This window comes from Callithrix jacchus, chromosome 17 (genome assembly GCF_049354715.1).
Source record: "Callithrix jacchus isolate 240 chromosome 17, calJac240_pri, whole genome shotgun sequence".
NCBI lineage: Eukaryota > Metazoa > Chordata > Mammalia > Primates > Cebidae > Callithrix > Callithrix jacchus.
This window is the reverse complement of record NC_133518.1, coordinates 77981263-77996202: the sequence shown is the minus strand read 5'-3', so window position 1 is coordinate 77996202 and position 14940 is coordinate 77981263. Positions and strand designations below refer to the sequence as shown.

Here is a 14940-nt window from a genome sequence, read left to right as displayed (position 1 = left end):
AATTATTTGAAATTGTAAGCAAACCCATCTGTGTGTGTGTGTGTGTGTGTCTGTGTGTGTGTGTGTGTGTGTGTGTGTGTACAAGTGCATTTGTAAAGGGATTGAATTCATGGCTTTGATCACATTTTTCATGAACTAAACCATGTGGGCAGAATCACCAAGGATCCAGAGAAGGGGTCTGCTGTGGATTAAAGAATCACAGAGGCCGGGCGCGGTGGCTCACGCCTATAATCCCAGCACTTTGGGAGGCTGAGGCGGGTGGATCATGAGGTCAAGAGATCGAGACCATTCTGGTCAACAAGGTGAAACCCTGTCTCTACTAAAAATACAAAAATTAGCTGGGCATGGTGGTACGTGCCTGTAGTCCCAGCTACTCGGGAGGCTGAGGCAGGAGAATTGCTTGAACCCAGGAGGCGGAGGTTGCAGTGAGCCGAGATCATGCCACTGCACTCCAGTCTGGGTAACAACAGCGAAACTCCGTCTCAAAAAAAAAAAAAAAGAATCACAGAATATTGAAATAATGTTTACTGAGCCCTAGTGTCACCACTCAGACAGAGCTTAGCTCTTTATAAATGTTTCTTTGCCTTGTCACGAACATCCTTTGAGGTGGGTTCTAACATCAACTTCATTTACAGATGAGGAAACTGAGAACTAGAGAGATGCCTTGCTCTAGGCCATACAGTTGGATCTGAACCCAGGCAGCCTGACTCTGGATCCCTCACCCTACACCTAAGACTGGTGGCCCTCAAACTTGAGTGCACGGTACAGTTGACAGCAGGCCTTATTCTAACAGACACAGCTAGGAATAATCTCCCACAACCAGAATCTCTAATTCTGCAGGTTTCTAATGAGTTTCCTGGAGGTGCTGATGCTCCTGGTCTGGGGGCCACACTTCACAAACCACACTTTGAATTCTAGGCTGTCATCTCCCAAGAAGACTTGGGAATCCCAAAGAGTTGATGTGACCTGTCTGGAGTCACTCAGCTACTTAGCAGCAAAACCAATCAAAAAAGATGAGAATCTGGGTCTGTGGATTCCAAACCCAGGACTCTCTATGCCACTCGTGCTTGGAGGAGGGCACATCCTACCTAAAGTGTGTGCATTTGCACGCATGCACTTCCATTACCTGACGTGTGTCCAGATCCCGGTGCTGGGCGCTGGGGGAGGATGGCTCTTTGCTTGGCTCTTCTGAGCCCAGTCGGGCTCTTCTCCACCTCCTAGCCCGCCGGTCTGTGGTGTGGGGGGCCTCCTCCGGCTCGCTGCTATCCGAGGTCTCCCCGCTAGCCGCCTGGGGGTTGAAGTTCACATCCAGTTCTCCCTGCAGGCGCATCTTCTCTGCTTCAGGGTTCCTGGGGGCCTTCCTCTGTAACCAGGACAGTCTGGCCTGGTGCCCGACTTCTCGGGAAGAGCCCGCTGAGGAGGTCTCCGAGTCAGAGCACATGGCTTCAGGGTTGGGGGAGATTGCAGAGATTGGGGAGGCAGCCATGGGGCCTTGGTCAGAGCTCTGGGCCTGTGTGGGCTGAGGCTGGGGGTTCCTGGGCAGGCCCCGGGGCCTGGGACACAGCTTGCTCAAGGCCTCACTCCAGTCAAAGTCTTCCTCGCTGTCGGAGCCCATCTCATCATAGGCAGATGCCACACTGGAGGCCACCTCCAGGGCCTGAAATGTCCCACTCTTAGGCTTGGCCAGTAGGCGGGTGGGGGGTGGAGCACCATCCTTCAGGGCCACCCAGTTCCCGTCGGAGCTCTGCAAAACTGGGGCCAGGTCTGTGGGTGGAGAGGACAGAGAAAGCAGAGAGGGGCCGTTATTACTTTAATGCAAGGTGAAGCTGCTACTTGTCACGTCCCCGAGTGGCTTGTGGGGGTGTTGGAGAGCAGCTGCCTTTAGGAAGCCCAGGAGGGCAAACCCAGTTGGTGGGCAGAGGTCAAAGGTCCCCATGGAATCCCCTGAAAGCTCACAGGGTCCCAGTGCTTCACAGATGGAGAGAAACTCAGAGATCTGTCTCCCGTTTCAGTCCACTTGGGTTGATGCCACCTCAGTCTCCTCAGCACTGCCCCGTTCCTTCCCTGGGCTCACTTGGAAGGGGAAGGGACAGGGCTACAGCTGGCAGCACCAGCTTCTGGCTCTTTGACCTGGGGCTACAATTTTGTCTCTTGGATCCTCAGTTTCCCCTCACTGATGGGAAACAATTCCACCACCTGCCCTGGCATACTGCAGAGGTTAACGCATCTGCTCTCGGCACTGTTATAGATCCTGCTTGGTAACTGTCTCCTGAGATAGGCATATAGGTCTATTTTTAACTCAAAGAACATGCCTCACTCTGGAAAGTACTTGAGGTCAAAAAGCTTTGGCATTCCAATCTCATTTTACAGATGAGGAAATGAAGGTGAGTGAAGTTAAATGACTTGTCCGAGGTCACAGAGCTGCTAACTTGTAGAGCGAGTTCAAGGTGCATCCTCTACCTGACTCTGAGGCAGCTCTGGGCTATGGACTATGCCACAGAAGCCTTTGGCCAGCTGTAAGGCACCATGCAAGGGCAGCCGGAGCAGCTCTCAGGCCGTGACTATGGTCTGGAGTGGTCTAAACTGGGCTCAGGTCTGCCCAGAGCATGTTCCCAAGGGTTGATCTCCATGCCGAGGGTGGGTTGGTAAAGATAATTTTGTCTTGTTTAAGGCGAACAGGAAAATGCTTTCTTCCCAAGTGTCTGTGGGGTGGGAATAAGATGACATGCTGCTCCTTTAGCTCTGGTTACTTGGCCCAGGACTGAGGCCTCAGGCACAGCCGTTGCCAGCAGGAGCTGTCTTTTTTTTTTTTTTTTTTAACCAGGACTGTTGCAGAGCTGCCTTGGGGCAGTGATGAGGACTCCTGGGATTTGAAGAAACCACTCCCCAAGTTGGTGTGGACATCTGCTTTGGGGCTGAAGGCCTGTCTAAAGCTCTGCTGCAGTAGGACCTTGAGGCAGAGTCCTCCTTCATGCTATTTAAAACACACAGCTTTTCTGCCAGTTAAACTGCCACTGCTCCACATAATGAAATGAAAGCTATCAGTATTTCACAGTGCTGCCCACAGAGCATTGTACCTGCTAAGCCTGTTTCAGAACCACAGCCTTGGGGGAATTCAGATGTTGGTGGAACATACGTTTTCAACAGCGACCCAGTTCCACTTCCACTGCCTGACTGCAGCTCGGACTGGCAGGACATTGAGTTCTTTTTATTTTGAGAGTCAGGAAGTGGGGCTTTCTCTGACGAGGAGGACACTGGGCCCTGGCAGTGGGCTGACGTAAGCAGGGGCCTCCAAGAAGCCTGAGACCACGCACCAGCCTTTCTCCTGCTCCTCCTGCCTTCAGTGTCCCCCTCCACCACTTCCATGTAGTGAGGCCCTAGTGACCCTACCACACCTCATCCCACTGGTGAGAATGGCCTTTTCCTGGGGTGTATTCTCATATCCCTGCTGGACATGGCCTCTCCTCTCTGAGCTCTCCTGGTGTGAGGGCCTGGCTGGCTCATTCCACGTTCCTCCATGTGTTCTGGCTGTCACACACCTGCTGAGCATGAGGACATGGTCCCTGAGGCAGGGCCTGGATCTCGGGCATCTCTTCATCCTTGGAGGAAATTAGCTTGCTCTGTCCCAGAGCAGTGGCCTTGAAGTCAGCCGAGGGGAAGCCCTACTCAGTCGCCTGGCAGCGATGTGATCCTCTGTGCCTCGGTTCTCTGACCGGTGAAAAGGGTATAGCTAATATCTCAATGGGCTGTCAGAGGACTGCATGAGGGGACGCTCATGAGGGTGTTACACATGCCCAGAAAGGGGATGAATTCCTGATGGCTCCTTTCCCCTTATCTATAAATGAAGGAGGCTGCTTTGGTGTAGGGCAAAGAACAGCTTTGGATTCAAGCAGGTGCAGGGCTGATCCTCAGCTACTTAATTTACTAGCAGGTGACCCTGGTTAGAGAGCACGTCGGGTCAGTGTGACCCACCTCAGGTCTACTCTCTTGCTCAACAGTGGGGTCAGTGTGACCCACCTTGGGTCTACTCTCTTGCCCAACAGCGGGGTCAGTGTGACCCACCCCAGGTCTACTCTCTTGCCCAACAGCGGGGTCAGTGTGACCCACCCCAGGTCTACTCTCTTGCCCAACAGTGGGGTCAGTGTGACCCACCCCGGGTCTATTCTCTTGCCCAACAGTGGGGTCAGTGTGGCTGACATTGGGTCTACTCTCTTGCCCAACAGTGGGGTCAGTGTGGCCCACCCTGGGTCTACTCTCTTGCCCAACAGTGGGGTCAGTGTGACCCACCCCGGGTCTACTCTCTTACCCAACAGTGGGGTCAGTGTGACCCACCCCGGGTCTACTCTCTTGCCCAACAGTGGGGTCAGTGTGACCCACCCCGGGTCTACTCTCTTGCCCAACAGTGGGGTCAGTGTGGCCCACCCTGGGTCTACTCTCTTGCCCAACAGTGGGGTCAGTGTGGCCCACCCCGGGTCTACTCTCTTACCCAACAGTGGGGTCAGTGTGACCCACATTGGGTCTACTCTCTTGCCCAACAGTGGGGTCAGTGTGACCCACCCCGGGTCTACTCTCTTGCCCAACAGTGGGGTCAGTGTGGCCCACCCTGGGTCTACTCTCTTGCCCAACAGTGGGGTCAGTGTGACCCACCCTGGGTCTACTCTCTTGCCCAACAGTGGGGTCAGTGTGACCCACCCTGGGTCTACTCTCTTGCCCAACAGTGGGGTCAGTGTGACCCATCTCGGGTCTACTCTCTTGCCCAACAGTGGGGTCAGTGTGGCCCACCCTGGGTCTACTCTCTTGCCCAACAGTGGGGTCAGTGTGACCCACCCTGGGTCTACTCTCTTGCCCAACAGTGGGGTCAGTGTGACCCACCCTGGGTCTACTCTCTTGCCCAACAGTGGGGTCAGTGTGACCCATCTCGGGTCTACTCTCTTGCCCAACAGTGGGGTCAGTGTGACCCACCCTGGGTCTACTCTCTTGCCCAACAGTGGGGTCAGTGTGACCCACCCTGGGTCTACTCTCTTGCCCAACAGTGGGGTCAGTGTGACCCATCTCGGGTCTACTCTCTTGCCCAACAGTGGGGTCAGTGTGGCCCACCTGTGGCTGTCATTAGATTATTTTGAGATAACACGTGCAAAGCATCAGTCCTAGTGCCTGCTATACTTAGGGCCCTGAGCTATTTTTATCTTATATCTGTTTAACTGGATTTAGCATTAGTATTGAACAACTGGTTATGAATTAACACACATGCACTCCATATGTATGTATATAGAAAAGAGATACATATCTGATAGGTACTATTCAGTATTACATATTAGTATCTATACAGTAACACTATTTTCATTGGCAATGGAATTATTCAGAAGAGTGGCTTACTAGGGTTACTATTACCATTTATTGTTGGGCTCTACTTGTGGTGTTGGTAATAGCAGGTCTCTTGAGAAAAGTATTTCTGTTTGCTGGCATTCTCCTAATGCTGTGTCCGGAGAGTGTCAGTCAGGTGGTAAGGGTTTCTCAGGAATGCTAGTGAGGCTGTGTGTGACTGTAAGTAGTTATATTGATTTTTCCTGTAGCAGGCTCTGTGGGTGCCCTAACCTAAACCTTGGCCCTCACCACTTCAGTGTATGCCAGCTGGACTTCCAATTGCCAGCACTTGCAAGTCTGCACTTGAGGCTTGCTCAGGCGACTAGAGCCTGTGTTGCCTGCCCCGGGGGCAGGGTGGAAGTACCCAGGATTCATCACCTCCTGGGAGCAGCCCTCAACCAGTGAGTAGGGGAGCTGGTGGCTAAGCATCCCAGCTCTCTTGCCTGTCAGGCAGGTGAGTCTTCTACACTGGCTCTCAGAGTCCCCAGTGGGGTCAAGCTCTGGCTACCCACAGTGGCCATCTGCTTAGTAACAAGTCATTTATTGCCTGATTTTCTTTCCTTGTCTCACATTTCTACTCCTTTCCATGTGTTTTCTGGGCTCATCTCCCAAATAAACTACAGGTCTTCAGATTCTTATATTAGGATATTAGGGTCTGCTTCTGGTGGGAGTCAAACCAAAACGCCCACATGATGCAAAGCAGACTCTGAGGATGGCTGTTGAGTGCTCACTCTGGGCCTTCTAATCTGTCACTGAGGCTGCTCTCTGGACTGTCTTCAAGACAACTCAGTTGCTTGTCAGTTGCATGTGCTTGGACTTCCTTCCTCGAGGAGCTGGCTATTCTGCTCTCTGAACTTTGCCAACATCTTTTATTGCTTAACACTCAAACTATATTATAGTTTATTTTCTTAGTTGTGGTGTTGGTAATAGCAGGTCTCTTGAGAAAAGTATTTCTGTTTGCTGGCATTCTCCTAATGCTGTGTCCAGAGAGTGTCAGTCAGGTGGTAAGGGTTTCTCAGGAATGCTAGTGAGGCTGTGTGTGACTATAAGTAGTTATATTGATTTTTCACCCCACCTCTCAATCCTGACCATGAGCTCCTGGAGGGCAGAGCCAAGTCTTCTTCATTGCTGTGCTCCTAGCCCCTGGCTAGCTTTGTGTCCCATCCTGGGAACATGAAGACTACCTGTTAATGAAAACAGGCACTAAAGGCTGCAGGGATGATGGGGCTCTTGATTTGCAGCTCTCAATGAGTCCTGCTGTCTATAGCTTCTCCCAGGGCCCTTGGAAGAATCTAAAGAAGGAAATCCCTTGATAATGCCACTCAGCACCTGGCTCCAGGGTTGACCCTGTTGTAAATGTGGTCTCTGGGCTCTAGCACACACCATATTTGGATATGGAATTCTGCCCATTGCCAGCTCCCTTTCTCCTGTGTTTTACAACCCCAGGTTGCCTTGTGCCTCTGTGGAAGCTAGAAGTTGGCCAACTTTTACCTCTGCAAAAATTCAGCCTTCTTAGCAAAAACACAGATGGCTCCCTGAATACCCAAGCATGTGAAAACTTCGGTGGCTGTTGATCTGCATCATTAAAGCTGCACGTGTGCTCCAATACCACAGTCTCTCAGTCCATCAGGAACACCCCTCGGGGATCTTCCTCCCCCACCCTCTCCTTTCTCCAAATTCCTGCTCTTCCATTATCGATGCTCAGTGAGTGGCCCCAGAGCAGTGACAATTCCCCAGTCTTTATTTCCCCAACACTGAGCACATGCAGCGTATACAGTAGATGCTCAATCAAGGTTTACAAAGTGAAAATGCATTTGGGAGAAACCCATTCACTGCTATAGGCACTCTCAAGACTGAAAGCAGAGTTACTATAGTTTACCCAAACCACAGTGTCCCTTAGACTGACCCCAGCTGAGCACTAGCAGGCTCCTGAATCAACCCTTCTCCGGAGGCATAAACACAGCTGCTACATATAGCCCAGTGGACATGACCTTTCTAAGATGACCTCCATCCCCGGGACTCCTCTGTTTGACATTCCTGCTCAGCTGAGACTGAGCAATGCCTGTAGGAATAATCTGCTTCCTGCTAAACGTTTCAGACATCCCTCAAGACCTCTGAGGCTGGCATGGACAGTTTGGCATGCCAAGGGCTAAAAATTCCTCAGAAAAACCAGAAGTTTTCCACCCAAGTCCTTTTTAAAAAAATTTACATCTTTATCCTGAGAGATGCATGGATTTTTTAGCAGAATGTGAAGTCTTTTTTTTGGGTGTGTCATGCTGTGGAAGTAAGTTTTATGTTTATATACAACTGAAAAATTACCTATGAGTGCCTAATTTTACAGAGGATTATGTACAAAATCATGTTTTGAAGACAAAATTCCTTAGCAAATTTATTATGAATGTTCATAATCCAGTTGGAAACTATTTTGTGAAATAGAGCATCTTGTAGTTGTTTGTGTAATATTCTATACATTTATCACTTTGCAAGTCTGGATTTTGAAATGATGGTTTTTGTTTATTTGTATGGTAGAGAGACACTTAAAATGCAAGAGTTAAAAGCTTGCAAACTGGAGTCCTGATGCTTGGATCTGAGGACCAGCTCTGCCTACGCTGGCTGTGGGGTCTTGAACAAATCACTTAACTTCACTGTCCATCCATATTCTTATCTGCAAAACCAAATACTGACTGTGTCTAGCAACGCTGTTGGAGGAAAAAATAAAATAGTGCCTACATATGGAATCTGTATGTTTTAAAAAGCTAGGTATTGTGTATTGAAGTTCTGTTATGTGGTATTCTCATGTGCTCTGCGGAATCTAACAGTCCCTTCTCTGTGTGCATTTGCAATCCATAGAGAAGGAAAGAGAAGTGAGAAAATGAGGGAGAAGACAGAGAGAGAACGAGAATATGAATTAATGAATGAATATGAATATGAATAGGCTGGGAGGTTGGAGGGAAGAAAGAAAGACATATCTAGACAAGAAAAATGCACTTAAAACCCCAAAACAGACACCATATACATAAGTAAAGAAACATTCACGTGCTGCAGAATTTCTGCAACGTCATGGCCCTGCAGTGTCTACTGATAGGTACAAAAAGGTTAATATAAAAATAATCTCTTTTGGTAAATCTTTAGAATGACAGTTAAAAGATATTTAATGTTTTCTGATACTTTGCACTGTGATAGCAATGGGTTTTGTTTCTCTAATTGTTGGCTAAATCTTTTCCCTTTTAGAGTAGAAATAATAGCAGAATCTTTAAACGCTTATTACTAGGATGTAAGCTGCTGCTAGTCTTTCTGTTGTTCAGGAAAGGGGTGTGGATCTGATATGACATGGGTGAGAATGCTGTTTATGGTTTCTTCATGTGGAGACAGTTATGCCTGGCCTCCCTTTACAATGTGTGTATGCAGGACACAGGAAGAAGGGAGTAGATTTACTGTGCAGGGGTGGGGAAGATTTACTCTCACATTCATGTAGACCAAGAGGCCCCCTGAGCACCGGGGTTTCATGGCCCTCAGCTGTCACCTGTGGTGATGGGTCCAAGCATCTCAGGGTCTTCTGATGTGAGACTTTAGGAAAATGACTCAGTTCATTTGAGCCCCTTCATTTTAAGGGATTACGTGAGTCAACAGCTTTATAAAGGACCACGTGGCATACACGTTGAAGAGTCTCTAAAGAGGCAGCTGACTTGCCCTACATAGAGGCAGGACATTCTATGGAGAGGAAGCAGCAAGAGCAGAGGTGCCAGCGAACAGCAATGCCATGGACAGACAACTGCCCACCAAAGATTCTTTCACAGCCCAGCCGTGTTACTGGTATGCATCTGCCCAGCCAGGATGCCACTTCTCAGGGCCTCCTGCATTGAGGTGGAGCCATACGACAAGTTCCTGTCCAAAGGCTGTGAGTGAAAGTGGTGTGAGCTCTCCCTGCTGAGATGGTTAAGAAGCAGGTGCCTGTCTTTTCCATTCTCCCTTCCTCCATCTGCTGTCTGAATGTGGATAAGCCCGCAAAAGACTCAGAGGCCCCAGAGGATGACAGAGCCACAAGGCGGGAACCTGGTACCCTGGCCTCTGAAGGCCTCCCACCGGCCAGGGGTACTTGTACTGCACTGCTGTATGATGAAAGGGAAATAATTGCATTCAGCCGCTTACATATCCAGTTTACCTGCTATGGTGCATATGCGACCCTAACTAACTCACCCAGTTTCAGAAAGGACATCCGCAAAACCAGACCTATGCTAGGACCCAAATTCCTTTGAAAATTGAAATGCCATGAGAGGTTGGTTTAATGCTCCCGGCCTACATAAGACACATTCTCCTAGTCCACAGAGAACAGGCAGCTGAAGTGGGGTGTGCAGTGGAGTGATTTGAACATACTTGTCCAGGAGCCTCCCACCCCCTCCCATAGGTCTCAGCACAGACCACAGAATATGATGAAACCCTAACAGCCTTCATTTTGCCAGAGCAGCTAAGAAAACTGCCTGGGTGGAGAACATGATCACAGTATATACACTGTGTGTTGTGCTGGAGGCCTCATGACTTGGTGGCCCAGAGGGACACACACCAGTTCAGACCTACGGGAAGAAGAGCTGAGTGGCCATGCAATAGCTGAGAAGCCTCCAAACCGCACTTGTGAAACCCACAGACCAACCAGATGCTACTTAAAACAGTTACTCGTTTCATCCAGTCTGTCCACGCTCTTCCAGCTAGGCAGAGCAGACTCAGCTCTCGGGTGCTGGCCTTGGTCCCCTGGCTGCCTTGATGCAGCCTCCACTGGAGGGGTCTTCAGGGCATCTTCTCCAGTGACTGAGAAGGCAGACTGGGACCGCTGTGGAAAGAAAAGGGAGGAAGGAATGAGCTCATAAGGCACAGTGCCTGGGAGGTGTGCCTTCAGCTTTTGGGGGCAGACACTGTAGAGTATGGAGAAAACACGTTTAATGGTAATGGCTCTTCTCATGTGAACCTTAAAAACTGTAAATCAGAATATAATGCCATGTAATGGCACAAATGTTTATTCCCTTGTAAGTCAGCCAGGCCTAGTAGAAAGAATGAGATGTAGTGGAATCTTACGGGGCCAGCTCTCATATGGCCCTTTCTTATCCACCACTTTTGTAACCAATATTTCCCAGGGCCAACTGTGCGGGATGAGTTGCTGTAGAGCATGCAAAATGGAAAGCATCTTCTCCTCAAAGACCCCCAAACCTGAAGAGTTCCCACAGTGTCGGTACAGTTATAGCATAGTGTACATGCTGTAATAGAGAAGTGAGCTAGGTATGGTGTGTCCACAGCAGAGGACTACTGCAGCAGATTCTCATGTAGTCCCTGAATTAGAGAAAGAAAATCAAACTCTAACCTAAGAAAAAGTGGCAGAAATGGAAATTCAAATGACTGACAGGAGCACATTTGAATTGCATTATATATATATATATATATGTATTATATATATATTATATATACATAATATGTGTATATATATGTATGCATTACACACATATATCCATTTTATATATGCATTATATATACACATACATATATTATATGTATATATGCAATATGTGTATATATGTATGCATTACATACATATATCCATTTTATATATGCATTATATATGTATGCATTACACACATATATCCATTTTATATATGCATTATATATGTATGCATTACACACATATATCCATTTTATATATGCTTTATATATATGTATGCATTACACACATATATCCATTTTATATATGCATTATATATATGTATGCATTACACACATATATCCATTTTATATATGCTTTATATATATGTATGCATTACACACATATATCCATTTTATATATGCTTTATATATGTATGCATTACACACATATATCCATTTTATATATGCATTATATATGTATGCATTACACACATATATCCATTTTATATATGCATTATATATATGTATGCATTACACACATATATCCATTTTATATATGCATTATATATATGTATGCATTACACACATATATCCATTTTATATATGCTTTATATATATGTATGCATTACACACATATATCCATTTTATATATGCATTATATATGTATGCATTACACACATATATCCATTTTATATATGCATTATATATGTATGCATTACACACATATATCCATTTTATATATGCATTATATATGTATGCATTACACACATATATCCATTTTATATATGCATTATATATGTATGCATTACACACATATATCCATTTTATATATGCATTATATATGTATGCATTACACACATATATCCATTTTATATATGCATTATATATGTGTGCATTACACACATATATCCATTTTATATATGCTTTATATATGTATGCATTACACACATATATCCATTTTATATATGCATTATATATGTATGCATTACACACATATATCCATTTTATATATGCATTATATATGTATGCATTACACACATATATCCATTTTATATATGCTTTATATATGTATGCATTACACACATATATCCATTTTATATATGCATTATATATGTATGCATTACACACATATATCCATTTTATATATGCATTATATATGTATGCATTACACACATATATCCATTTTATATATGCATTATATATGTATGCATTACACACATATATCCATTTTATATATGCATTATATATGTATGCATTACACACATATATCCATTTTATATATGCATTATATATGTATGCATTACACACATATATCTATTTTATATATGCATTATATATGTATGCATTACACACATATATCTATTTTATATATGCATTATATATGTATGCATTATATATGTATGCATTACATACATATATCCATTTTATATTTGCATTACATATATGTTGTATTGTGAAGCTCAAATGTTGTATAGAGGATTTTATCAAACAGAGACTAAAGTTTTCCTTCGCCATTTCATGAAGGAATTATATTTTACCGGTTATCTCTTTTGCTGTTTTTACATTGGTAACCTTAGAAGGGAAAGGGCATAGTCACAAAGCTACCGAAAGCATCTACGATCACAGTGTCAAAGTCCTGATCTCAAACTCAGGCCCTTTGCAGTGGGCTTCCACCTGCTGGCTGATGTCAGCACCAGCAGCCCCCACTCACTTCTGTCCCAGTGCAAAATGTGCTCATTTCCTCACTTTCTCTTTCCCTCAGGTACCTAGACTACGAGACAAAGGCCAGCTTTCTCAGAGAAGAGCTGTGGGCAGGGCCATGGGGTGCTTTGGAGCTGGACCCCGGGGTCAGCTGTGCCTGGGCTCCCTGACCACCTTGGCTATACTACCTTGGCCAAGTGACTGAATTCCTAGAGAGATGTGGAAACTTAGCCTTGCCCTGCACTCACAGTAAACTGTATGATAAATGGTAGCTTAAAAAAAAGGTATGAGAGGATAACAAAGAAAGACAGCAGAAATGAGCACACGATACTTGGGTGGCAACACTGAGCTTTAAGATGAGGGGTTGGGAAGAGAAAGATGCACTCAGTGGGCTTGCCTCCAAAGGACTCTGAACCAGTCTGAGGGAAGAAAGAGACTGAGGAGGATCAAAACCCAGCATCCCTATTGTAACAGGCCAGGCCAGGGCCCAGGAGCCCTCACATACAGGGCGTCTGGTACACTCTGTTGGAGAATGGTGGTGCAGACCAGTTAAGATTCAGAAAGAGTCATAGGAAACCGCTACTTCCCCCAGGAGACCTTGGGGTTATCTAGGAGGAAGGTGGGATTACAGAACAAATATGGGACCCCCATAGCTGTGAACCAAGTGTTAACAACCTGCTTCTATCCCTTCAAATATAGAGGTTAGAGCATGATGGGCCTTCAGACCTGCCTTTTGATGCAATGGTCATAGGTTAATGCAACCCAGTGGTGATGAGCTCTCCCCATCTTATCAGCTCCTCAAGACACTGTGTGTTGATAAGGTTTCCTACCCATAGCCTCTGTTTGTAAATATTCAAGCAGACCATGGCCTGTGGGAAATCTACCAACTGCCCCCTTCTCCAGGCTGGGCTGGGAGTCCTGGGCTGCTTCTACACTTACGTTTTACTGCATTCCTGCAAACATCTCTTTTCTAAGCTGGGCCCCCCACTAGACTGTGGAGCAACTGAGGGTAATTTGTTTTAGCAGTGATATCTGTAGCCCCTGGCACAGTCACTGACTGGTACAGAATTGGAAATCATGAATGTTTGCTGTTGAGTGAATGGTTACAAAGTGGGTTTTCAAAGTGCCTATGTTTTTTTCCAACTTCTTAGACAAAAATTGGAAAGTAAGAGAAAGAAATGAAAAGGAGCTCACTATCATCTACACTTACATCCTGGAGAGCAAGGTTTTACTTGGAGGAGAGCCAAGCCAAACACATGTGAAGTGGCTTTCGGCTCAGTGTCACCTCCTTCATTGTGAGGGCACAGCAAGCACGGACCCTATCCCGAGTGTTCAGAGCCATTTGGATGACGCAGGTTGACAACACTGAAGGTTTTCACAGGGCTAGGTATTCAGAGCCATTCTGCGATTTTGCCAAATATCGGACAGAAAACGAGCAGCTTTCAGAGAGGACAGAGATTGAGGATGGGGGTCAACTGGCAAGTGAAGTTATTAAAAGTGAAGGAAGCATCATTTTATGGCAAACCTCCACATATCAAGAGGGACACCCCCTTGGCATTGCTGCACCTTGGGGCTTGGCAAGGCCTCCCCTCCTGTGTGGTCACATAGCTCTGCCCACACTGTTACAGATGTGCACGGACTTGCTGTGTCTTCCACACACAGTGCACTCCATGAGGGCAGGGATGGCCTTTTGTGTGTGATCCTGGTAGCATGTCTATGACTGAACTTTCAGGCTGTGAGACACGGTGCTGGCCCTTATGAAGCTGACAGCCTCGTTGCCAGATGCAGTATTATTGCAGCCTCATAGAAGCCATTTACTGTATCTGGCCTTTAAAAAAAAACCTACAAGCTCCTCACTGGAAATCACTGAATACAAGTTTAAAAAGGAGAAACAATATTTAATATTTAATTTTGCAGTGGCTTAGACTTGTGTGTATATGTGGTGGCTGGGGTCCATTTTTTTATGGGATGAAAATTCTCCCCCATTCCTTCCCTACAAAAGCCAAGACTAACAAATGAAAACTCCCTCTCTGGTCCGAATAGCAGAAAGTAGGGGATGCCAGGCTATAAGAATACTCCATTTCAGGCAAATCGTGGTTCCACACTAGAAAAAAACTACACCCCGACAATCACAAAAGGCCCAACAGTGCTGTCTCCAACAGGTCCCAAGACACTGGAGGCCTGCAGTCTCCAGCCAGGGTGGAAAAGACAGTTCTGGGACCCAGGCGTGGCTCTGCCATAAATTCATTACAAGCAACACGTGCCCAGCAGAGGGCACCACAACAATGCTTTTACTCCCAGCTAGTTCTACTCCAGCCTCTGGCTGAACAGTTGGTGAGTAATGTATTTGCTTATTACACTGGCTTACAACCCTGGTGGAGCCCTCTGTGCCCACTTTTCTTTCCTACCCACAACCTCTGCTTGTCTTACTTATACTAGGGTACACAGAAGATGCAGGGGTGGTGACTG

At 46.4% G+C, this 14940-nt stretch overlaps 1 protein-coding gene across 12 annotated transcripts in view; it reads right to left on the bottom strand.

Moving 5' to 3' along the window:
• MYRIP (myosin VIIA and Rab interacting protein) overlaps window positions 1–14940 on the bottom strand; it is a 468404-nt gene that overhangs the window by 72504 nt on the left and 380960 nt on the right. For all 12 annotated transcript variants that reach the window (XM_078354711.1, XM_002759753.6, XM_078354712.1 and 9 more), the window contains 2 exons: window positions 10036–10189; window positions 1127–1764 (listed from right to left, as the gene is read on the bottom strand). In XM_078354711.1, coding sequence (XP_078210837.1) covers window positions 1127–1764; window positions 10036–10189 — 792 coding nt within the window. The remainder of the gene's footprint in view (window positions 1–1126; window positions 1765–10035; window positions 10190–14940) is intronic.